The sequence below is a fragment of the Talpa occidentalis genome, unplaced genomic scaffold (assembly GCF_014898055.3).
Source record: "Talpa occidentalis isolate TD23 unplaced genomic scaffold, MPIMG_talOcc4v2.1 talOcc4.2, whole genome shotgun sequence".
NCBI classification, from domain to species: domain Eukaryota; kingdom Metazoa; phylum Chordata; class Mammalia; order Eulipotyphla; family Talpidae; genus Talpa; species Talpa occidentalis.
In genome coordinates, this window is record NW_023602073.1 from 68,462,013 (window position 1) to 68,488,202 (window position 26,190).

Consider the following 26,190-nt stretch of genomic DNA (forward strand, 5'->3'; position numbering starts at 1 on the left):
TTAATTAGGCACTACTTTATTTTGTATTTTCAGCTATGGTGAAATCTGCTAATCTTCCTCTAAATGTATGGAGAATTTTATTTTTTATTAGCATTTCACCAGTATGAAAGAAACCTAAGTGAATGTATCATAAATTATAAGATAATGAGAGATTTAAAAATAAATCCTTGAGTTTTCTTTTGGGGGGAAAATAGCTGCAACCTGAGACATTAATTTAAAAACTGTTCATGTGGTTAGCACCTTGGAGATTAAATTCAGATTGAGTACTTTAATAGGATGCTTTCCCTTGGCTTTTAGAATGTTGTTTCCCTTATAGTTCTCTTTAATATCTTTTTACTTAATCTTGAGTAAAATATTTCAGTATTTACACGCATTGTATATTTATATCAATAGCTCATTTGTAAGACTTTTCTTTAGTGAAACATATTCTGAAGTTTACTCCTTTAGCAGTTAGTTTCAGCATTTTTTTCTTTCTCATCTTGTTCTATATTTTCTCATGTAAATGATTTAGGTTCAGGAAAGAGAACTTCTTCTTTCTTTTTTACCCTCACCAACCTGTGAGACCATCTTGCATGAAAATTATGCCTAGTTGATTCTTGGTTTTAAATGTAAAAATGGAATTTTCATTCTAGAGCTAGATAGCCATATAAGAGCTAACAATCTTAGAAAAGCAATGTCTGAATTGTGAGGAATACTAGACACGATGATCTGGAATCCCTTTCCAACTCTAAAGTTTATTGTTACATTGAATAAATTTATTTAATTATGAATATGCTAATAATCTGTCAGTTGCTATTTTTAATGTCCTCTATGCAGAGTTGTTATTAGTGAGAGCAGATTCAGGGCATCCTGTATGATAACCTCTGGAGGATTCCTTTGATCATTTTTTGATCTAGGAATTGTTAAAATAGGGAGCACATTTACTGTATTTGTAGATGACACCAAATTGAAAGATAGGGCAGTTTGAGAAATTAAAATGAGTATCTTAAAAGATAAACTTAACATGCAGTGATTGGTAAACAATATGATAACAGTATGGATGTTCTGATTTTTAGCTAATGAAATCTAAGGTCAAATATGTTATTTCTGGGGAGAGAACTGGAGGAACACTTAGTATAGGACTGTGGATCTTACTGTAGTCAATTACAGTGGAAAACTCTCTAGTAGAAGATAGTTAAAAAGGTGGTAACTTTAAATGTTTTTGTTCAGATGGCAGGAATGAAGTAGGAAAACTTTTTTTCACTGTGTTATTTTGTGGAAGCATCATGCTGTTTAAGAAAATACTTTCTGTTGAGTTATTTGTAGCTTCAAATCTGGCCTTCATGATTTTACTACTGACATGGATAGGTTCCTCACTGCTTTTTAATCTGCAAAAGGAATGAATGATAGTGCCTTCTTTATCCAGATTACATTGAGGATTATGTTACATATATTAAGTGCTCAATTCAGGAATTGGGACAAGTGAATTTTCAAATGTTATTATTTAGAGGGTCTAAAATCAAATCATAGTTCTATATTCATAGCATTTATATGGGGTATCAGCATGTTTATTACCCTTAAGGTAGGGAGTTTTTTTTTTTTTTTTTTTAAAGATTTATTTATTTATTTATTTATGCAAGCACTGGGTACAATCAGAAGCACGGGAGAGTAAGAGGATTCACCAGAGCCAGAGCAGGGAGTAGAGCAGGCAGACTGATCAAACACACTGCTGAGGGGAGCAGTGGGCACGGCGGGAGAGGTCTGCGCGCCATGTGGGACCCTCGCTGGCGGCCGGGGCTCGAACAGGCACTGTGGAGCCTGTGGGCAGCTTTGCAGCCCAGCGCTCAACCGCTGCACCACAGGGGAGGCCCAAGATAGGGAGTTTTAAAAATTAGAAGTTCTGTGCTTCCACTTCAATAACTTTTGAGATCTTTTATAGAATTTTCAGTCTCATTACTAACCTGGCTATAAATACTTTTAGGGAAAACTGAATTATTATTAATAGAAACTTTGTTTAATAATATTACCTTTATTCTAACTTAAAATAGTTAATGTCTTCTTTTTCTGTTCTAGCCTTTAATCATACAGTCATTAAGCTCCAAAACTCAGACTGTGGAAATAACAAAAGCAGACACTGAAGGTAAAATTAAAGGTAGGCTTTTGAATTTTTTTCATACTGGGAATAAAGCATGCTTGAGTATAGTGTTAGACTTATTGAAGACATTTGTTATACTTACTGTTTGTGATCAGTGTGAAATCTTGTGATTAAGGAGTTTGGTGTGCTTTGTTCACTGACATAACCTCCTATAGTTAAAACTGGAACACAGTAGACACTTGTTTGATTAATGAAATTGTTACTTAATTCAACTTTACAGCATTGGCCTAAATTTTAAAATTTAAAGATGAATTACTAAGTTACATTATTTCCATCCTTTATTTTAGCTAAGGAATATTGTAGAACATTATTTGCCTATGAAGGTGCTAATGAAGATGAACTTACTTTTAAAGAGGGAGAGATAATCCACTTGATAAGTAAGGTAAGATATTTTTCAGTGACTCATGTAATTTACTAAATAGAAATAGTTTTCAGAAGTTCTGGGACTTCATCTTTTTTATTTCTGTGACCTGAGAACCTGAGATGACATAAGTGCTCAGAGAGCGCACTTTCTCTTTTTCCCCATGCTTTTACTGTCCTTACTACAATTGATATACTAGGAATTATTTTTATTGTCGTATCATTAATTTTTCTCAATTAACATTAATATCTCCCCTCTCTTATTCCCTTCTGACTTCTTATCCCAATTCATTCCATTTTTTCCCCATATACTCTGTGTGTGTAAACAAACACAAAAAAATAAGGAAACATTTTAAAAGGCCTATCAGTATATAAATGGTTTGGAATTTCATACTGTGGAAAGTGATGCAACATTTGAAAGAATAGGTTAGTTGTATAATTTGGAATGAATTTTAAAGGAAAAGATAACCTTTGGGATATGGGTAGAATCTGGGCAGAGAGAGCAAATTTGTGAAATTTCGTGGTTTACTATAACCCTATAGAATAAGTTTTGAAATTTCTCCCAGAGTTTTAAACTGACTTTGTTATCAGATGATTTTGTGTATGTGATTTTTTTAATATGCAGATAGTTTGGAATGATGACATCTAATTGCTCATGCAGGGATGGTATTTGGAAGGAACTATTTCTGAAACAAATGAACAATGTGATTAATTTTTAGTATATAAAGTGTTGAAAGGAATGTTAAGTAAGATGATAAAGTTTAGAAATTCATATTCTTTCTGTACCCTCCTCCCCCACTTTACTTCTCTGAATATCTTTTCCCTTGTTGATTAACTTTTACAATTATTTAAAAAAAAACAAAAACCCTGATTCCATAAATGCTGCAAGAAGCAATATGTGGTATGTGGGAATATTTTATTTGATGAGGCCCTTATGATCTTTTTTTTTTTTTTTTTTAAAGATTTATTAATTAGGCATACAAGAGCTGGAGTGTAGGCCAGAGGAGTGTGTGTGTGGCGGGGAGTGAGGGTGTGTCGAAGTGAGAGGATTCACCAGAGACAGACAGGAGAGCAGAACAGGCAGTTTGACTGAAATACACAGCTAAAGGGGGCAGCGGGTGAGACAGGAGAGGTCTGCTGTGCCATGTGGGTCACCATCCTGACGGAGGAATGGAAATCTTGCTGCAGTGGCTGCTAATAGCTTTACAGTGCTGAGATTTAACCCCTTGCACCACCAGGGAGCCCTGATCTTTTGTTTCTTATATAAATAATGAAATTCTGTATTTTCCTACCTTGTTGTAAAGTTTTCTTTTTCTATAGATAATATTTATTAAAACTTCATTTCCCATTTTAGGAAACTGGAGAAGCTGGCTGGTGGAAGGGTGAACTTAATGGTAAAGAAGGAGTATTTCCAGACAATTTTGCTGTTCAGATAAGTGAACAGGATAAGGATTTTCCAGTAAGCTTTTACTTTTTTGAAAGAAATTTTTGCCAATATTTCTTAAAACACAGGTTTTTACATTGTTACTGAATAACTTTTGTGAGGTTGTTTCAGGTTTGTAAAGTCAGTTAAAGGTTATTTGAAAGTGGTAAAACTAAATATCAGTTCTCTGCATTTATTCTGGGTTTTATTTTGTCCAAACAATATTGAAAAATAACCTTAGATTTCATTACCTTATTATAATCAGAAGGAAAAGTTGGCTATACTAGTTAGAAAAATTAGCACTTGCCTGGATGAAATTTTTATTTAATTTGTTAGAAATCTTTATTTTAAGGTACCTTTGATCTTACTCATTCTGTCTACACTTTTTTTTAATTGATATACATTGATTTACAACATTGTGTATGATTTAGGAGAGTAAGTTCACACCTTTTCAGATGTGTATCATACCACATTCCCCACTAGAGTACCCATCATCCTTTACCATAGTGCCAACACATTTTGGTGGATTAGTTGCTCTATTTCACTTCTCATAGTGAATAAAGTGAAGCAGAGTCATTTATCGATGATCTTTTACTTTTCTACAACTTGATTCCTTTTTTCCCCTATGGAAGGATGGATCTGAGTTTTTAAATTAGAGGCAGTAAAGAGACTAGAGCAAGTGCAGCAAGGCTATCTACATGATTCGAGCTAATGCAGAGCCCACTGAACTCTGCAGTCTTTCAGTTAAATTACTAGAGGTTACTCTATAGACACTTATGTTCTCTGAAACTCTCCCTAGATTTCATTCAGTATTGATTCAGCTTTCAGTATGCTTTATTTTCATACTTTTCCTAATGAACACTTTTTTGGCGTTTTATTGTGTTTATGCAGTATTGATTATCAGTTATTTTTTAATGGGAAAAACCAAATTCACATACTTAGATATGTGTCTCAAGTTTTTTAAGTATTAAGTCTTAAAATCAGTGCTTGTAAGCCCAAGAGAATTTGAAATGTTGAGGGAAAAAAACACAGCTTTGCCTTTAATCTTCTCTTTGAGAGTCTCCTTTTGCCTATTACCCATCCCTGACCCTTTTCCCTCAGCTTTTAAATAGAGGTTAGGTGGTACATAGGAATCTTAAACTGGGGGAGGCAGGAGAAAATATTTTTACTCATAATAAGGATTTTTCAGGTTTAACCAACTCAGTGACTATTTTTGAAATACTTGAATTTTCATCAATGAGGCATTTGTTCTAATAGAATGAAATTCTTTGCCAGTGACCCTTTATGGATTTGTTACGATCATAAAATATTTTTATGATTTTTAACAAGGATAGGATACGAAAGTATATTCATGTAACTTAGATTACTAATGGTTGGAATTATTTTAATCATTAATATTTAATATGTAAATATTTAATTGTTTTAACTATTATTATTTTAATAGAAACCAAAGAAACCACCACCTCCAGCAAAGAGTCTAGGTATGTAAGAAACACATTCATCATTTCATATCTTTAGGTTCTAAAATGGTGAAATTGGGTATTTTTTTAAGCCATTGATCTTTATTAGCAAAATAAAAACCCAAACATGTTAAACAAAATACAAATTGTATAAAGTGGAAGCCTTGAAAATACTTTGGATACATTAATTATATGTTGTTTTAAGTTGATATAATTGACTAAGTTTAACTCTCTTTAGAAAACTAAATGTATTGACCGGGTCATTTAGTCATTCTACCATTTCAGGTGAAATCTGTTTTTTAATGTCTCAAACTAATACAGTTATTTATGTAATCTTCCTTCAGAGAATATGCAGATAAAGGTTGAAAAAACTAGAAGAGTTTATTTTTTCAAGTAGGTGAATAAATTTTGGTACACCCAGAAGAATTTTCTTGAGTTAAAGCATTAGAAGCTGACTATGTGTTTCTCTCTAATTTTTAGCCCCCACTTTCTGATTTTATAAGCACAGTTCAATATTTTTTCTTGAATAATGCACATTTTCCTTTGTTTAGTGATTTTAGCTTTGTGCTTATTGATCTAATCCAGAGCAAGGAAAGCATAAATTACTTTGAATTTATGCATCAGATACTTACTTTCATAGTTACTAATCATAAGGCTTTTAATATTCACTAAAATTAAGTAAAATTGAAAAATTTAATTCCGTGGTTGTAACAGCAGTATTTCACTTTTCAGTAGTTAATGTTAGACAGCACAAAAATAGAGCATTTCCATCATCACAGAAGGCTTTACTGGATAGCAATGGTTGTAGAGAGAATATGAATATCTTTATTGACAAAGAATGAATTGAGACCACAGTATTAGTACTTAATGTAATAGTGGCAGGTACAGTTTTAGAAATTGGACCCAGAAAATCTGTTCTTTCTATTAAATCATATTTTCATCTGATGTTAACTTTTTAACATCTTTGCTTTTTAGTAATGTAATTGTATTTGTGTTCTAAAACTTTTTTTTAAGTATTAATTTTGTTTTTTCCTCAGCTCCAAAACCAGACCTAGTGGCTGCAGAGAAAAAGTATTTTCCTTTAAAGCCTGAAGAGAAAGGTGAGGTTGATTGTTTACATTCACAAAAATAATTTTTCCTTTGTTGTCACTGTAAAGAAAAATAACCCCATATTGGTTCATTTACACTGATTTTTAACAGGTGTTCAGTAATTACTTTGAAATGCTTGGAGTTTTCTGGAACGGAGTAGGTTCTTGATACAAAGTTAAGATTTTACCCAAACTTACCAGTTTAAAAGTTAAAATATTATCTTGTTAAAGATGTTATATTTTCATTCATTGAAAAGTTAAATGTTATTTCAGTAAATATTGCATTTCATTATAGTTATTTCAAATAATGTATGAAATTAAATATTAAATGACTTATTATTTCAAAATAAAATTTCAAGATTTTCAATAAAAATTTTCATGGGTGTAAGAGTGAATTACTTAAGAATTACTTAAGAAATGGATATGATTTATTAAATATTAATTTTCATTGTATATGTTTATCATGTGAACTTGGAAGTTTTCCAAATTACCATATGTAATCTGTTTTTTTAAAAAAGGGGGACTTTGTTTTATTACTGTTAATTTGGAGAAAACACCTTCTCTTTTGTACAGAAAGATCTGAATGGTTGTCTTTTGTAGATTAGGTTATATGTATATGCATAGTAAACTTAAATATTGTTTTAGAATCTTTTTGTTTCTACTACCTGTCATTATCTCCTGCCTCAAGTGTTATATATTCTCTTAATTTTCTGTCACCTTACTTCCTTGTCTGGCTTTTACATCATATTTTTCAAGAGCAGTTTTAGATTAATAGCAAAATTCAATATAGAGAGTACAGAGAACTCCCTTATACTCCCTGTTTACATGTATAATCAATCACCCCCACTAATCACATCCTGCACTAGAATGGTGCGTTTGTTACAATCAGTACAACTCTCTTGACACATCATTATCACCCAAAGTCCATAATTAACATTAGGGTTCATTTCTCATGTTGCACATTTTATGAGTTTGGACAAAATGCATAATTTCACAAATGTATAATTATAATGTGATAGAGAATAGTTTCACTGCCCTAAAAATTCTTTATGCTCTTTCTTTTTATCCTTCCCTCCCCTTAGACCCTGGCAACCATGGATCTTTTCATTGTCTCCATAATTTTGCTTTGGCCAGTATGTCACATACTTGATTCTTACACTACGTATGTTAGGTTTCTCCTTATCTTTTCCTAGCTCATTTCTTCTTACTGTTAATTTTCTAGTGTCTGAATGTACCACAACTTATCCTTTCACTTACTAAATGATATTTAGTTGCTTCCAGGTTTTAACAATTAATAAGGCTGCTATAAATATCCTTGTACAGATTTTTATGTGAAAATAAGTTTTTACTTTTCTTTGGTATATACCAAGGATTGTGATTGCTAGATCATGTGGTAAGAGTAAGTTTGGTTTTCTAAGAAGCCACCAAAATGTCTTCCAAAGTGACTGTACCATTTTCCATTACTATCAGCAATGAATGAGCTCACTAGTTACTCCACATGCTGACCAGCACTTGGTGTTGCAGGAATTGACTCCCATATTACATATTTGTTATCATCCTCTAGCCTGTTTTCAGTCACTGAATGTACCAAACACTTATACCCTAGATATATTATACACCTTCATAGCTTTACCTTTTCCTCATGATTTGTGCTCAACTGGGAGATTTTTATATTCCTTTATTATTTTTCTACTTTTACATTTTAGAATTTTAAAGTATGATACAAAAATAATTTATAATTAACAAAAATGTTTCTTAATCTCAGTTTAGTCCTTTTTTGATATGTTGCTAGGCCAAGTCTCAGATCAGTTTGTTTTAGTACTTACAATATCTAACTTAGAAAAGCTCATCTTGCAAGGATAGGTAGGATCAGTAAGAAATCTGTTGTGGCTTATGATATTCATTTCATAGTCTGCACCATTAGTTAAGGGTTTTGTTAATAACACTTAGTGACTTCACATATTTCTCTGAAATAGTTCTTTTTTTTAGAGATTTATTTATGCATACAAGAACTGGGGTATAGGCCAGAGGTGCTGGGGGGTGAGAGGATTCAACCAGAGACACAGTGGGGAACAGAACAGGCCGATCCACTGAAATACACTGCTGAGAGGAACAGCGGGTGAGACAGGAGAGGTCTACTGTGCGATGTGGGTAGCTCCCTGGCTGGGGATTGAACTCATGCTTCAGTGGCTGCAGATAGCTTCATAGCTTGCATCTTAACCCCTTGCGCCACCAGGGAGGCCCTGAAATAGTTTTTCTTATGAACAAAATGAAAACTGATGTATTTTTATTATATTTACATGCTTAAAATCTTGGCCATGATGAAGTTACAGAGACTGAAGTTGCCCTCTCAAGCTAAATTATCAGAAAACTGGTCAAAATATATGAAACAGTGGCTTTCAAACTTTGGACAGGTAGTATAGGTGGACTGTTACTGTTGAAAGAATGGAAACTAGTAAAGCAAGCCCTAAAATTACCCCAGCTTATTGTCTAGAAGCAGTTTGCAGATAACAAAAAAGGAGGAAGGCAAACAACACTAGTTTTCTCCTGCTTTTTTGGGAAACTTCTCAGTGCCTTACCCTTCAGTAGCTCACTTTATTCTTTGTGCCTTGTTATATTCTCAATATGAAACATGTATTACAGGAAAGGAGGAACTGTTGTTTATTTTGAAGTGGCAGGTTGGAGGCATATAAATGTGTATATGAAAGAATGTAACCAAAGCTGCTTCTGACTTTATAAGTAGATTATGAAGCACTTTAAATGGTAACCTTTATGTACATGTCCTCCCCATAGTTCCAGTTACTCACTTAGGAAGAGCTTAAAGGACTGCTGAGGACCAGGCTAACTTCACACTTTTACTAGTGGAGACAGTGAATCTGCATTCACTTTAGCATGAACATTTCTTTCAATTTCTATTACTACAATTGTAGAAACCCTTTCTGCCTTTTTATTTTTAGTTGATTCTTAAGCAGAACATAGCCAGATAATAACCTCATTCAATCAGGAACCAATAGCTTAATAATGGAGTCTGGTTTCCTAATTAGTAGAATGGGAAGGGAGAGTTTGCTGGTAGATATACCTTCTTGAGGTTTTCTTGTCTCTGCATGTGGCACAGATGTTAGCCTGGCATTAAATGGTAACAAGTTACTGTTATTGTTGCTGGGAAGATGTAGTCAAAATACTGGGAATTCATTACTGCTATATGGGACTACAGATTTCAGTGATCTATTTGACTGATTTTGGAACTTTCAACCCCAGTAATTTGGATTGTGATTCTTACTCTACCTATCTTCCTGAAAAAGATGTGGGGTTCTACTGATTATGTAAGCCTTTGTCTCTTAAAGAAGGTCATGTGGCTGTTGCTTTTTCCCACCCAGAGTGTGGTAGTATAATTAATTCATTCACTGAACTAAAAGTTACTAAGGATTATCAGAATTTGGTCTTTTGGTGTATTATTCTTGAGTCTTTGGGCATCATGTAAAGGCTCACATGTTCATTTACCTTTCATATGCTGGTGATTCCTGCTTTGGGTTTGGTTGGATTTATTCACATTGTTCCCTTTTTCTTGCATTTGTTTATATTTCATATTTTCTGCCATGTATTTGTGTACCTATACATATTTATCTTTACACAGATATACGTATATACATACACATATATAAGAATTTTTCTAAAGGAAAGACCTAGTGGTGGAACATGTTTAATTTTTCAAAAATAGTTTTCTCTCCTATTCTGAAAAGATTTTTAGTCTTAGATTGAATTCTAAGTTAGCGGAATAATAGTTCTTTGTACATAATTCAGCATACATACCTAAAATGGAAATTTTGAGACATCTACTTTATATTTTTGCTTGGGAGTATGCTCTGTTTTTAATAAATCAGTAAAAAGGAATGCATAGTTGTGCAGAGTAAAAACTTCTGAAAACTTAAATGGAATAAAAAGTGTATTTTCTGATTCACTTGCTGGCTATGGATTTTTAAATCAGTATTCATCATTTTGCAGAGTGAATTGGAAATCTATGTTCAAAATATGTTTCTAAAGTATGTATTCTGAAGCTTTGATGTAATACAGTTTAGTGTGGAATTGAAGTCAAGATCTCTGTTTAAGACTCATTTTAAAGCACATACTAGAAGTGGTAAATTCAGATGCCTTTTCATCTGTGACACGGATGGGATGGTAGTACATTCTCAGAGTTGAGAAGTGTGGCAGCACTGTATTGTATTTTATATTTAGCATGCTTACCAAAGAGGGAAATGCTGCTTAGATAATATTCAACAAAGGGCATTTTGATATTTATAATAACACCACTCTAGTTAGGACCTAAAAAAAATCTTGACTTCTTAAGAAGTAGCAAATGGTATTCTTTTTTGATGGCTAATGTCCAGTATCATAAAAATCCATCTGTATATATGTGGCAACTGGTTTCTGCTAGTTACTAGGAAGATTAAATTCATTTTTGGTTTTCATTTTTTAAAAGTGATAATCTCACTATTGCTAGATGAATAGTTAATGTGGGTAATAAAAGTTGTGATTATGCAGAGACTTAGAAAATGAGCAGTGTTTTGACTGGAAAAGACAAGGTGATTACAAGTTGCAGAGAGAGAATATGAAAATGATGAGAGAAACCATAGCATATTTAACAAAGGGCTGCCACATATGTAGGAGATGTGAAAAATTATGCTAAAAGGTAACTTGATACAACTGTTCTTAATCCTGGTGGTATATAGTTACCTGAGTATGTTTAAGAAGATGTGTTGATGCCTAGGATCCTCTTCAGCATTTTTATAGGGTAGGACTCAGGTATTAGTATTTTTAAAATTTTCCATGAGTCTGCTCTGAAGACAAAATTGAAAACTACTTGTATAATTCTTGAAAAGCCTTTCATTGCTATGACAAGGAGTGTATATTTAGTTATTTTTTTTCCTGTTTCAAAAAAAATTTAGTGATAAGGGTTTCATTTGAGAGTTTATGCTATGTATGAAAATTAAGTGTATGTCATATTGGCATTAGGCACAACAACTTAATATATCTAAATCATTACTGTTGCAATCGGAGAAAACATTCAGCTTACAGTATTTGCTTGTCAAAACAAAACTTTCTTGACTACATTAAACTTAGATTATCCTACCAAGTTTCAAGTGATCTAGTCACCGTCATACTTCTCTTTTCTTGCTCCCTGTATGTAGAATAGCCCCTGTATGATGTTCATAGAATACTAGTTATCTTCACAGTTAGATGGTATCATCCCCTTTCCCTGGACTCCATCTTCCCTTCATAATCTTTTCGTGGCTAATTCCTTCCATTTTTCAGGTTCTAGCATATAACGTTGCCTCTTCAGCAAGTGTAGATAATTTTTATTGTAGTCTGTCACATACATAGTTTAGTTATTTTATTATCTTTTTTCCATACTTGACTAAACTCCATGAGAATAAAGGTATAGTGTGTGTGTGTATCTGTCTGAATCTTTTTTAACATTGGTTCTCTAGTTCCTTGCTCAGTAGGTAGGTATATAGTTCATAGTAGGTACTCAATACAGTATTATTGTATAATTTAAAGACACTAAATTATATAATGTGACATGCTCAAATCTGTTTTTCGGGAACTTTGTTCTAGTACTATTTGGATAGATGTGGTGGTAGTGGTATAGATAAAAGGAAAAGGAAGTTGGAATGTGAAGAACAGAAAACCTTTCTCAAATGATATTAACAATGAGGAAATAGTTTCACATAATTGGAAGTCTGTAAGTAGGAGTCATATGACTTCAGTCATTTTATTATGGACCTTTATTATATCCCTGTTCATTCTGCTATATTTACTGTCCACTTGTATCTTCAGATTGGTTGCCCCAGGGTGTTGCAGGAATGCTGACACTGACAAGCAGGACAGCATAGTTTTTGCCTAGTAATAGGAAATCCTCTCCCAAACGATGGAATGTAAGTCCTCTTTAGTTACTTGGACCAACTTTGGGCACATAATCACTTTGAAAACAGTAAGTCTGGTTAAAAAAAAAAAGAATGTTGTGCACTTCCTGGCTTGGTGTAATCCTATGAAGGTAGAATGAATTTGAGTAAATTGGTATACTGCCTGCTAACGATACAGAAATATATATTAGGCTCTATAATAAAGAAGTTGGTTTAGGTTTTACATGAACATGTCTTATTTGCTAAGTGAATCCCAACAGTTGTAAAGATGGGGAGATGAGATAGGAAGCACAAAATAAAGTTTTTTGGGAGAAATGTGCATGAGCTAAACTTTGGACCTGGAGCTTGATATGAATAGAGGAATTATGGTAAACTGTTGCTTCGAATTTCTATTATGCTTTTACTTGGACAGTACTATCCTGGAAGTTGCCCATCAAATTATGGTTATGGGTAAGATATAAAAAAAATGCCTAGCATGACAATGAGAAGACATTTTAGGATAGAGTCTTAGAGAATATGTTTATTTAAGAAGTTGCTAGATGAAATGGAACACCTGAAGAAGATTGATAGGGAGTGTCATGGAGACAGAGAATGATCAGCTAATGATAAAAAATAGAAGTCAAGACATTAGATATAAGTAATGTTGAAGCAGATTATTCTTCTAGTAGTGACATTTCCTGCTGGAAAACTAGAAGGGTTGTGTAAAATATATACATATTTGCTGGAAGTCCTCTGTTAGACTAAATATTAGCTATCAAGGAAAGTGAAGAATTATAGGGTGAAGATTAAAAAGAGGAGGAGGGCAACTCAGTATTAAGTCTGGCATTTGGACCTGTATTTCATTTTGAGGCATTTGCTAATTCTGAAAGTGGTAGCTGAGCCTGAAAAGAACTTTCAGTAGGTTTTTGGGTCCAGGGAGGCAAAAAATGAGCTCAGGGTCAACAGAAAGGGAAGTACCTTAGTGAACACTTAAGTTTTCAGTTGGGTTCCCAACAAGTTCACTTTAATAGAAAGTGTGAAATGGAAGTAGAACTGACTCAAAATCACTTAAGCCCAACTTCAAAATGCTTCAATCCTTTATTGAAAAAAGGTAATCTGAGATTTTTACTGCCCCTTAGATTACCTACCTGAAACAAAGTAGATTTTTATTCTCTGAAGAATACAACATAATCTAGATTTTTAAATTATCTTTGTATGCTTTCACATAAATATCTGTGTCTTATACTTACTCAGAAATAGCCAGACATACTTAGAGCTATGATACATGACTAGAAATCAATAGCAGAAAATGGAACCTGGCCCCCAAGTGTTCCAGTTACTGGAGATACCAGACACAAGCTGTAAAGTATCTATGCTTAATACATGTTCAAATAATAAAAGATGTGATTGGTAATTTGGCAGAATTAGAAACCATATAAATGTAAAGGTTAATATAAATGAATGTATTTGAAAATAAATTTGTTTATATATGTGTATAAAGATATGTAATATATATTAATATGGATGTATACATATTTTAAAAAGAACATCTGAATTGAAACCGGTAGCGGTAGGGAAGATGATGTAAAATATAAAAAAGAATTTAAAAGACATGTAGGATATGATGAAAAGTTCTAACAAATGTAATTGAAGACTCAGATGGGGGTGAGAAAATGGAGCACAACCTTTTTTGAAGTTGTAATGGTTTCCAGTTTTGATCAAATGGTTTCCAGAAATGATCAAAAGCAATCATAGAATCAGGAAGTGGTATGGAATCCAACCTGAGAGTATGCAAAGAAAATTACCCCATATACTCTTGGTAGTGAAACCTACCTCATAATACAAATAAAAGTCAATTTCATGTAGATTATGACTCTAAATCCTATAAGGCAACAGTATTTTTATGTCTTTAAAGTGTGGGAAATATTTCTTTATATGACACATAAGACACTATCACAGTGAAAAATTGATTTGAGCACATTAAAATTAGGAATGTTTTTGCAAAGAATGAAAACTTGCCACACAGTAGAAAATAATATTGAGTTTTGAATGGCACTTCATCAAGAAAGTATGAAGTTACCCAGGAAATATATTTTAATTTAAATATATATTTTTTAATTGAGGTAACATTGGTTTACAATACTGTTTATGAGACAGAGGTATAGTATTACATCTCTTCTGATGTGATCTCACATCACATGGGATGTATGGGAGTAGAACTCCCATAGACTGTTGGTGGAATAAAAATTGTTACATTAATCTGGAGAACTAGTTGAATGTATGCCTAGTTTTATGCCAAGCAGAAATGTGTGCTCTATATGTGCACCAAAAGACTCAAATAAGGGTTATCACAGCATTATTTATATTGGCCCTCATAGAGAAATAGCACAAGTTTCCTCCAGCAGTTGAGTCCTAGAGTAAATGTACTATTTTTATGTACCCCAGGATAATGTATAATAACAATAGGTGAGTTACATTTCCTCGCAAAATATGAATCTTATGATTTCATTGTTGTAAAGTTAAAATATGAAAAACTCTGTGTGTTGGAAGTCTCCATTGTATTTGAGCAACAGGGTAGTAATTAGGAAGAAATATGAAGGCAACTTAATGTGACTGATGTTCAGTTCTTGGCCTGAATGGTAGCTACTCATGTATGTTCCTGTCATGATAATGTTCTGAACTTTGTGTTTGTGCATCTGAAAATATATGCCAACATGCCACTTGAGTGAGATAAATGTGATAAGATTTCTCCTGAGTTTTTCTAAAATGTCAGGAAAATATATAGTCCAGTAAGAATGCTTCTTTTTTGAAATACATTGTTTTTACTACCTCATCTCTTAAATGACCACTGATCAAAGAATAGAATATATGATTTTTCAGTAGAATTTATACACTTGTAATCATTCATGCTTTGGTGCCAGTGTTCTTATTTTTCTATTACTAGTCTTACAGTAGGGAACTTGCCCTCATCTGAATTAATAAGTGGATTGACTTATGAACAATGTTAGTAATGCATCACTATATTCTGTAGTAAATAAAATACCTGTTTCAGTTATTTGCTGTATTTTGTTGGCTGCTATGTATTTTAGCAAAAAGTTTTCTTTATACATATAACTCTTCTTTTCTCTATCTTAAATTATAACACCTATATCTTGAATAGTTTTTCCTCAGGGCATTAGGAAAATTAACCTAAGATTTTTTTTGATCTAATTTTCTCTTGTTTTTGGTAAATTTTTAGATAAACTAAAATTTTAGAACACACAATTGAATATCCACATATAAAAAAATGATTTTGAACCTCATCTCAACTATATTCAAAATTTGACTGAAAACAAATCATTTACCTCAATATGAAAGCCATAAAACTAAAACTCTTAGAAGAAAACAGATACATTTTCATGGGTTTGGGTTTGTGTGAAGGATTTTTCGATATAATAACAAAAGCTCAGACAACAACAAAAAGTTAACTTGGACTTCATTAAAATAAAATTTTTTTTTCATCAAATAGCATTATCAGAGTAGTGAGAGGACAAACAGAGTGGGAAATATAATTTCCAAATCGAGTATCTGATAACAAGTTCATGACAAGATATTTAATAACATCACTATCATTAGGGAATGCAAACCCAAACCACAGTGGGCTCCCATTTCATATCCACTAGGGTAACAACAATAATAAATAACAAATGGAAAATAACAAGTTTTTGTCCACAAGTGGAAAAATTGGACCCCTCGTACACTGCTTATGTGAATGTAAAATGTTTGAGTTACTGTGAGAAAGAGTTTGGTAGTTTCCCAAAAAGTTAACAGAATTACCATATGACCCAGGCCTTTTCTCCTAGATATATATCTAAAAGAAACGAAAACAAGTCTTCATATCCTTTGTGAATGAATGTTCATGGCAGCATTGTTTCCAGTATTCAAAAGGTAGAAACAAAAATGTAGTTTGCAGTAGTCAAAAGACGTCCTTCAATAGCCAAAGTATTGTGCTACATGCATATAATGAAATATCCACAAAAAGGAATGAGGTAGTGATAACATGATACATTGATAAACCTCAAAAATATTATACTACTTAAAATAAGTCAGACACAAAATGTCTCATGTTCTATGGTTAGTTCTGTTACGGAGCAGCCCCGATATAAAACGGGTTGCCTGGCTGTGGGTCCTCACCCGCGCGCTTTAAAAGGGACTTATTAATACTCCACTACAGGCACACACAAAAGGTTAATAAAAGGTTTATTTACAATGGAAAAGGAATTGAGGAAATGTACAACTCAGGGAGAAAATAGGGAAATAAAGTCTTTAATGTGTCCTACCCGATCCGCCGACCCGGAAACCCAAAGGTACTCTCAGAGCAGGCCTCGAGCTTCGAGCTGCCGGGGAGCCAAAATGGGGAATTCCCCAAAGCCCACTTGTCTGGTTTTATACCAAACCTGGCTGCTTAACCCCACCCTCAGGTTACAGCAACCTTCCCTTTGGTGGTGATGGGATTTGTAGTTCCCAGTGTCTTTTGGCTTTGGTCTGGAGTGGGGGCGGAGTCCACAAAGCCTGTATGGAATTAGCTTTAGGACATCCTTTTCCCCCTAACAGTTCCATCTATATGAAATATCCAGAGTAGAAAAGTCTGTAGAAATGAGACAAATCTGGTGGCTGTCAGAGACTAGATGGAGGAGGGAATGGGGAATAACTGTTTAATGAGAATAGTAGTATTTTCATTGTTGGTAGATAAAACCAGTCATTTTGAATGGAGGGTTTACCTTGGTTTACCTTTGGTGTGCAGTATTTATGATTCAAAATTACTGGTTTCTAATTGATGTGAAATGTCATTAAATTACTTGTGGTCCTGTGATACATTCTTTTGAAAGACCAAATTTTGAAAATTATTCAGTATTGCACTCAGGAATTTCTTACCTTGTGCTGTAAGACCTATGCACATTTTCACTGACTGGTGTTATCATGAATATCTAATATGTGTGCAAGTATGTCAGTTTTAATACTTGTTCTTAGTATCTGAAAAGATCAGGAACTTAATATGTCTTTATGTGTAGTACCAAAAGTGTGTACCTTTTTGGTGACAAACATTAATATGGCAAAGAATTGTTCTCAGTGTTTTTTCCAGCGTATTTCTTATGTACTTCATAGATTAATTAAATGAAATGTTAATAAGATTTTTCTAATAAAATATTAGAATTACAAGGTTATAATTCTCTCATTTGTGACTAATCAGCCTAGCCTCAGTTTCTCTTAAATTTATTTTTTTTAATCATTGTGATTATTCTAAGTAAGAATTTTAAATGGCACTAGGATTCCTATTTGTTTTCAGTTTCATATATGTCAGTTACAGAAAGTGGTCTGGATTTAAGTCTGATAATACTGTTCTTTTTGAGAAATACTGTTCCCTTACTGCTGCAAAGACATAAGAAATAGGCATTGTTTGTTAGTCAGAAGCTTATTTTAGAGAGAAGGTCCCCTTTTCACCAAAGTAAACTCTCTCTCTCTCTCTGTTTCACACTTTTTTCAGGCTAACAAAAAAATAGAAAAACCTAGATAGCTCTAACTATTAATAACTTATTAAATATTTTTTAATCAGATGAAAAAACAACACTGGACCAGAAGCCTTCTAAACCAGCTGCTCCACAAGTCCCACCCAAGAAACCTACTCCACCTACCAAAGCCAATAATTTATTGCGATCTCCTGGAACAATATACCCAAAGCGACCTGAAAAACCAGTTCCTCCACCACCTCCTGTAGCCAAGTAAGTTTTACCTAATTTTAAGTTAGCTTTGGCTCTACTGCCTTTCTATAACTCAAAGTAAGTTTTGAGTAATTGTGCCCATATTTGTTATTTAAATGTTAATCTTACATTCATAATAAGTGAATTCGTTTAACTTGATATTTCTAACAATAGTTTTTGCTGTGATTAGTCTTAGGGTGGATATTTATTTCCATAAAATAATTTTATGGAACAGAAAGAGATCAGTCTTATGCTAAACATCTATAGCACCATTTAATCAGTTGTTAAAAAATGATCATGTTTCACATATGAGTGATTTTTTTCATATGTTTGATTTTTCTCATTCAGGATTAATGGGGAAGTTTCTACCATTTCATCAAAATTTGAAACTGAACCAGTATCAAAACCAAAACTAGATTCTGAACCGTTACCACCTAGACCAAAATCAGTAGACTTCGATTCATTTACATTTAGGAGCTCTAAAGAAACAGGTAAGTTATATGTAGAAAGATGATGTCATAAAAACATTGCCAGTGGTTTCACAAATTATTTAAAATAAATTTGTGTATACAATTCGTGTGTGTAGATGCTGTGGAAATTAATTCAAATTTATTTCAAATTTATGAAGTCAAAATAGAAAAAACAAAAAAGATAAATAGGCAAAATAGTTATGCTTTACATAAACTTTCTTACTGCTTGGAGGAGCTTAAAAGATATCCATTTATCATGTTATTCAAAATGCATGGCCTCAGAAGACATGAATACATTTTTGTTTGAAAAATTTTAAAAAATGATAAAGACTTTAAATTCCATTACTGGATTATTTTAAGTAGACTTTTTATTTTTCCACTTAAGATACTTTCCCCCCCCACCCCAATTCAGGAAAATAGACTTTTTACTGACATTTTCTCTGTATATATAGATCAACAGTCGTGGGTAAATGTCCCTTGAGTTTCAGTATTGATTTTTTTTTTTAGCCCATTAATCAATTATTTGTGTCCTGATCTTTTTTTTGTAGAATAAAAAAATGTTGAAATGGAGAATCCTTAATAATAGTTTAACTGTGGAAAGTGTTACATAATCATTACTTTGTAGTAATAGTTATGATATTGTGCTTTTCAAGTATTTTTACATTTTCAAAGCACTTTCTAATATATATTTTATCTTTACAGTAATTTAAGAGGCAGATGCTATTTTTCCCTATTTTCTGTATAAACAAAGCGAGTCATAAACTTGCCAGATTTCCAAGATCATATAAATCACATGAGAACTCTTTAAATCTATGTAAAGTGCTCAGATATTGTTTAAAAATTTAGTCTTATTTTTTTTATCTTCAGTATTAACTTTTTGTATTTATATTTGAACTTCAAGGCAAATAACATTTTTTTTTTTTGTTTTGTTACTGTATTGTCAGATGTACAATACAGTTTATGTGTTTTAGATGTTTTATTTTTCTTCCTCTTTTCAGTTTGCCAGTACGAAAGTTGTGACCTAAGTATGGCTTCATTGTTTTTTTTAAATTTGTATGTTTTGTTTTATGTCTCTTTCATTATGTAATGGATCCTTTCTACTCTGGATGAAGCTATATTCATTAGCAGTTTTTGGAAATTGGGATGTTGATTATATTTTAGAGCCATTCACTCAAATATATTCAGTTATGTTTTAGCCTGTGAAGAGTGTTCTTACTGTTAAATAAAATAAAATCCTTCTTAGGTTATTAGAAAGTATCTTTTACTCTTTTTTTATTGAAGTTACTGGTAAAAAGTAGAATTTTATCAGTCCTTACTATTTTCTCATTTATTTAAAATATAGCTGGAAATAGGTTTTCAAAAGTAAACTTTAACTTTCAGATGTATACTTTTAACTCTGAAAATAAAATAATCCATTGGTATTTTTGAACTTCTACAGTATGTTCAGTCTTTAAAACATAAATCTTAAATTTTGATGAGTCTTTTTGGGGGACCTGAGCCTGTTTTTTTTTTTTTTTAAACCTGCATTTTTATGTTACTTTGTATCACTCATATATTTATTTTTTCTAAAGGGTGTGGAAATTACAAAAGAAAATTCAGTAAATTAAAAGAAATTTTCACTTTTTCTGAAATTTTTTTTATATACAATCACTAAGAAGTTTGTGTTTCCTTTGCTCTTTCTAACAGAAATAGTACAAATAGTAATATAAAACTACTGGTGGTTGAAGGTTTATTTTTTATGGTATTTTTGGTCTGAATTATTTTCTTCTATTTGTAGTCATTATTTACTTTCATTTAAAAATGAGGCTTTGTGGAGTGGGGTTTGAAAATTTCTTATTTCTGGTTGGTTTTTCTTCAAACAAAAAAAGGAAGTAATTTTTAAGAGTGGCTGCAGCTAAAACAAGGTCAGTTTCAACTAAGTTTCAAACTACTGTCCTTTAGTTCTTGAGTTACCAGATTGCCTTTCATGTACTATGTCACGTACTATAAAGCTCAGAATACATAATTGTTGGGAATTGAGTTCGTATTAAGTAGCAAATATTTACTGAGAAAGTGTTATATCTTCAGTTTTGTTACAGGTACAACTAATATGCTAAGATAAGGGGTGGTCGCTGTTGACAAAAATAACTTCAATCTCAAGCCTTAATTCAGAGACTATTCCCTATTTCCTTTTTTTTAATCAATTTTCTTTTTGTCACTATATTGTAAAATATATTTTACATGTTTTCAGTATGTGTGGCATAAAATGTTCTTAGTACTTTGTATGAACATGCTTCTGCCTCTTCTTTGAGATATTAACACCTTAAAAATACTGTAGATTGAATGAAGTCTCAAATTTGGCATTAGGTTGAGGCATAATTTATATATTTGGCTCAGTTTGAGATTTTAAATTTCTGAAAGTAGCATATGAACGTAGTCCTTTAACAGAAGTTTCAGAAAGTTTAAAACAAATGAAAATCTTGTTATTTTTTAAAAGAACTTTTTACTTATTTTTTAAAGATTTATGTTCTTTATTTATGCACATAGAAGAACTGGGGTCTAGGCCAGAGGTGCGGGAGTGAGAGGATTCACCAGAGACTGAGTGGGGAGCAGAACAGGCAGACCAATGAAGTACACTGCTGAGGGGAGCAGCGGGCGAGACAGGAGAAGTCTGCTGTGCCATGTGGGTCAGCTCCCTGACTGGGGATCAAACTCGTGCTGCTGTTGCTACCCATAGCTTGATAATGCTGAGACTTAACCCCTATACCACTAGGGAGGCCCTCCAAATGAAAATCTTTGTAGAATTATTATGTAAAATAACTTGAGGTAAAACAGTATATGACATAGTAGAAAAGTACATTGACTTTTTTGTTAAAAAATGGGCGTTTTAAATTAGAAACTTATTGCTCATTGGGCTATTTCTTAATCTCTTTCTCATTGACCTTTTAATGAAATCATCTAGTATATCTGTGATACCTATTACAGTATCTGACATGAAAGTTCTTATAAAATTTTATTTCTCCCTCTTCCATTGTTAATCCATTTTATTCAGTTTCTGCTTAACTATATAGGATGTGTATTCCTGACTCTACTCTGAGATTATTTCCCTGTTTAGAAAGCCATATATGTAAATTATGTATACTGACTTTTGAACATAGAAGAAAAATACTACAATTGTTTTTCTTCAAGTCTTTCCAGATATATTGTATATATGGTATACAGTGCTGCAGATTGTGGTACTTTAGAACCAGATTTTCATTTTGTTTTTCTCTCTTTCAAGTACTTTATTAAAAATTGGTTTAAGATAATCTCACTGCCAATGCTGGTTATAGAGTTCACATGATCTAAATATTTCTAAAGTAGTAAATTTTCCAAGAAGTAAAGCTGTTTCACAAGTGGTTTTGGAATCCAATATGTCCTCCTTAATATCATTAATAGATTCTTGGAAATGTGACTTTACGTAAAACAGTGTTTAAAGAAACTAATTTGACCATAGGCTAATTGGTATAAACAGAAGATAAATTCCCATAGCATATTTCACATCACAAAAACATCACCAAACTTCTGTATAAACACCTAGTCACTTCTGATATAAACTAATTTGTATTCATTCATTCATTCATCATTTATTTGCCAACCAGCTTTTTTGAGCTCAGGGTTAAGGGTGGCTGGAGCCTGTCCAGGAAGTTCAGGACATGAGACAGGAACCCACTCTGGACAGGACACCTTTCCATCACAGAGCATATCCCACACACCTACCCTCCCTCACACTTGGATAATCTTTGGAATATGGGAGGAAGCTAAAGTACTCAGAGAAAACCCACATAGACATGGGAAGAATATACAAACTTAACATAGACAGTGGCTGGCTTCAGGCTGGAATCAATTTTGTTTTGCTATCAACATTACATCAAGTATCAGCTATACAAAATACAAAATTTAGTGATAACTATTACATTGAGAAAACACAGGTTATAAAGATTTCTCTTACTGTAAGGTTTTTAATCCTTCCTATGGTTCTTCTGTGGTAAATTCTTGAATTGAAAGGAAATTTTAGGGATACAGATTCCTTGATAATCCTTGGTAGTCCTTGAGTGGTAGACAGTATAAAAACAGCCTGTACTAAACTCTGATAAAAAACAAAACACTGCACCCTAGACTACATCTGAGGAATAAGAGCAGATTAAAATTTTATGTTCTAATAAGAATTTTCTTGATAGTACCATTTTAGAGAGTATCATTTAAAGCATGATTGGATTTTCATTATGAATGAGGTTTTAAGCATTGGATTGAATTGATTTTTTATTATGAGATATTTGAAAGTAATTTTGACATTTTTCTTTTATTATATCAATTAAAATTGTGTCTTTCATTGTAATCACTATAATATGCTAAAGACTTGACTAAAAAGTGGTTTAATTTTTGTTATAACTATATTAATGAATTGTTGATTTATTCTGTGATCTCTAAGTAAATTTTACCACTAAATTTTCCAACAACTGTTTTGTGTCCAGTGAATATTAAAAAAGGTTTCTTTATAGCTTAATTTGTGTTGAAATTAATACTAATCATAGTTTTTCCTTTTTGAAAGACAAAGGAATAAATCTAAAATTTGATATATCTCTTATGTAAGCTTAAATAAACTGCAGTAATACTAAACAAAGAAATGGTTCTATTCATTCTACAATTGTTCCTTTTTCCTGCTTTGTGAAATAATTTTTTTGGTTTAGTCTTTTTTCTAGACATTCCTATCCTTGACTTTTCTTTCCAGATTTTGTTTCCTAGCCTGTTTGCCATGTTTCCCTTCTTACGTGTCAGAAAATTATCCTACCTTTCTCCATTTTGGTAAGATGACAATTTATAAAAGAAATCACAATAGTGTATTCAGTATAAATAGGTGGTGCACATTGATTTTTCTTTATAATTTTACTAAAAGTATACATGTTTGTCTGTCTATTTATTCTAACCCTTTTGGTTTTCCATTTTAAAATAAAGTGAGATTCATGTTGAAAATATTTTCTTGCTTAAAGATATGCTTTGATAAAAACTTTTTTTAATCAGCAGCCGTAAGGGTCAGTTATTTTGATTCTTTAAAATTTCTTGTCTGCTTAGTCAGTATGTGGAAATGTAAATGGCAGAGTGACAATGTGATTGCAAGAGTTAAGTGATTGTCATGCTTTTATGCCACATGTACAGTATAAATCCATTGATATTGCTCTTAGGTAATAAAAAAATGTTCAAATATATCATGAGTCAAAAATGTGCACTATTTGATTTTACTAAACCAATGACTTAAATGGAGAACCTGAGAGAGTTTTAGAATAGTAAAATTATTTGTTGTGGTATTTTAACCCCAAATTGGACATATACAAGGCATTTTTACATAAGCATGGTATATAATTTCATAAATCTACCTTTTAATTACCTTTTCAGTTTCATTTATCTTCATCCCTTCCTATGTTTTTCTTTCTTTTTCTTTCTGAAAGTTGCTTAAATATGCATTTGAAAATAATCCCCACAGACCAAAATGATTGCATCATGTTAGTTAAGGCTTATTTGAAGATTGTCAGTACACATTTTTCAGTGTTAAAGCAGTTTATAACTCTTCAAACTACAACATAATTTTAAACTTTTAAAATATTGTTTTGTTTATGATATTTACAGATAAAATGAGGTAGTGTATATTTATAAACACAAGGTCTTTCACATTACAGGATACATTTTCCATTGAAACTGCTGTTTCTTACTATGGTTTGTTATATTTTATAACTACTTTTAGGCAATTTTTAAGTGACTCAACACAAAAATTGAACCAAGCACACTAGATTGCCTGTTGTAAAGTATTAACTTAGTGATTAGATGACAGATAGAACACAAAGAAGTACCACAATGTGTAATGGAAAAAAAATGAGATGAGACTAACAAATACTTTGAGTTATTATAAAATACATATCACTAACTAGAGATACCTTTTTCTGTGTCTTACCTTTGTATCCTCCATGCCTTAAATTTCTTTCTAGATAAATTCCTTTGAATATGAAAATTGATGAATAAATTTTTAAGGAAGTTATGATAAGTATCCTTAGATTTCTTTTGAGAAATAACAAGTAACTGAGTTGGGACATATAACTATTTGGCAGAAAGCGTTGTAAACATTCAGGCAAATGGTAATGTGGCATATAACCTCCTACAAGGAATATTAGGCCAAAGATACCTGCTGCCATGTAGAGTATTTGATTATAATTAATATCCCTAGTTTGGAATCTGGGCTAAAGGAAGGTTATATTTACAATACAGGTGTCTGGAATGACAGTTTCCTGTGTCACTTTTCATTATTTGTACTTTAAAGTTAAAGATGATCTCCTATAGCAAGGTTTTCTGGATCATGTAGAAAAAGGGGGAGGAATATACCATTGTTCCAGAGATTCAAATTGCCTAGATTTGTCCTTAAGCCCAACTTAGTGGGTGCAAGGTTGGCCAGCATTTGATGGTGGGGAAACACAAGTGTATAATCTATGTATAATTTTCCATTGCTATTAGATTTGCTTTAGGTTGATAACTATCTTATTATTCTGAAACATGGTAATGTCTAAGCAGAGATGCAGTGAAATTTAAACAGTCTTCGAGTTCCACTATATCATATTGTACACATATATTTATACATATAACGTAAAGATATTAAATCATAATTTCATTACATATTGAGAAGTGTAGTTGGAAAGCAGCAGGGTCCCAAATATAGTTGAGTCCTTAAGGTTTGCATATTAGGATATTACTTAAGTTTAAAGCAAATTTTATGATTTAGTTTTCTGTATTATGAGTTGAAGAAGTAGGTCGTGTTTTTTTATAAGCAAAAACTTAATATAACAGCTTTTTTTATGCTTCCACAACTTATGGTACAGACTTCTGTCTTTCAATAAGAAATATTTGTTGAGACCTAAGTCTCTATTGCAAACATGAACTTTATATTCTTCTTAATAGTCTTATACTATAAAATGTATTAGGTAAAGGAATTTTTTAAGGGTGAGTGTTGTTTTCCAAATGCATATGAAAAGCACAGGTCAACTTGTGCGTCCTAGTGGTACTGTTTTGAATTTATAGTTTGTTAGAAGTCCAAAAGCAATCTTTTTTACCATTAAAAATATAGTTTATCTTAGTAGATATGTTTAATTTTATTCTCCAGATCTTATAAATTTTGATGATATAGCTTCTTCAGAAAACTTACTACATCTCACTGCAAATAGACCAAAGATGCCTGGAAGAAGGTTGCCCGCCCGCTTCAATGGTGGACATTCTGTGAGTTAAGAGTTGCTGTTGTAAAACACAGAGAATCTAGCAATTCCAGTGTCTTTTTGAAGATAAGAATGAGGATGGGATTTATACCTCCACCTTAGTTTTAAAATCAGGAAGATATACTTAAGTGGCAAATGATTGTATTTAAGGAGATACAGGGAGTTAAGTTCATTTCAACTGGACTTGGAATGGAAAGTTACAGAATCAGATATAGACTTGTTGTGAAACTGTAACTTTAGAGTACAGGGTCATAAGGGGACAGGGAACCTGTGTAGTCCAGCTGCCCAGCAACAGTAATTAGAATGGTGTATTGTATGCTCACTTTGGGAAAGAAAGGGAATTCCT

General features: G+C 32.4%; 1 protein-coding gene across 2 annotated transcripts in view; it reads left to right on the forward strand.

Annotated features, from left to right (window-relative positions):
• CD2AP (CD2 associated protein) overlaps positions 1-26,190 on the forward strand; it is an 85,441-nt gene that overhangs the window by 50,379 nt on the left and 8,872 nt on the right. For both annotated transcript variants that reach the window (XM_037519850.2, XM_037519849.2), the window contains 8 exons: positions 2,053-2,131; positions 2,422-2,516; positions 3,849-3,953; positions 5,362-5,398; positions 6,415-6,477; positions 17,959-18,124; positions 18,452-18,594; positions 25,736-25,848. In XM_037519850.2, the coding sequence (XP_037375747.1) occupies positions 2,053-2,131; positions 2,422-2,516; positions 3,849-3,953; positions 5,362-5,398; positions 6,415-6,477; positions 17,959-18,124; positions 18,452-18,594; positions 25,736-25,848 (801 nt within the window). The remainder of the gene's footprint in view (positions 1-2,052; positions 2,132-2,421; positions 2,517-3,848; positions 3,954-5,361; positions 5,399-6,414; positions 6,478-17,958; positions 18,125-18,451; positions 18,595-25,735; positions 25,849-26,190) is intronic.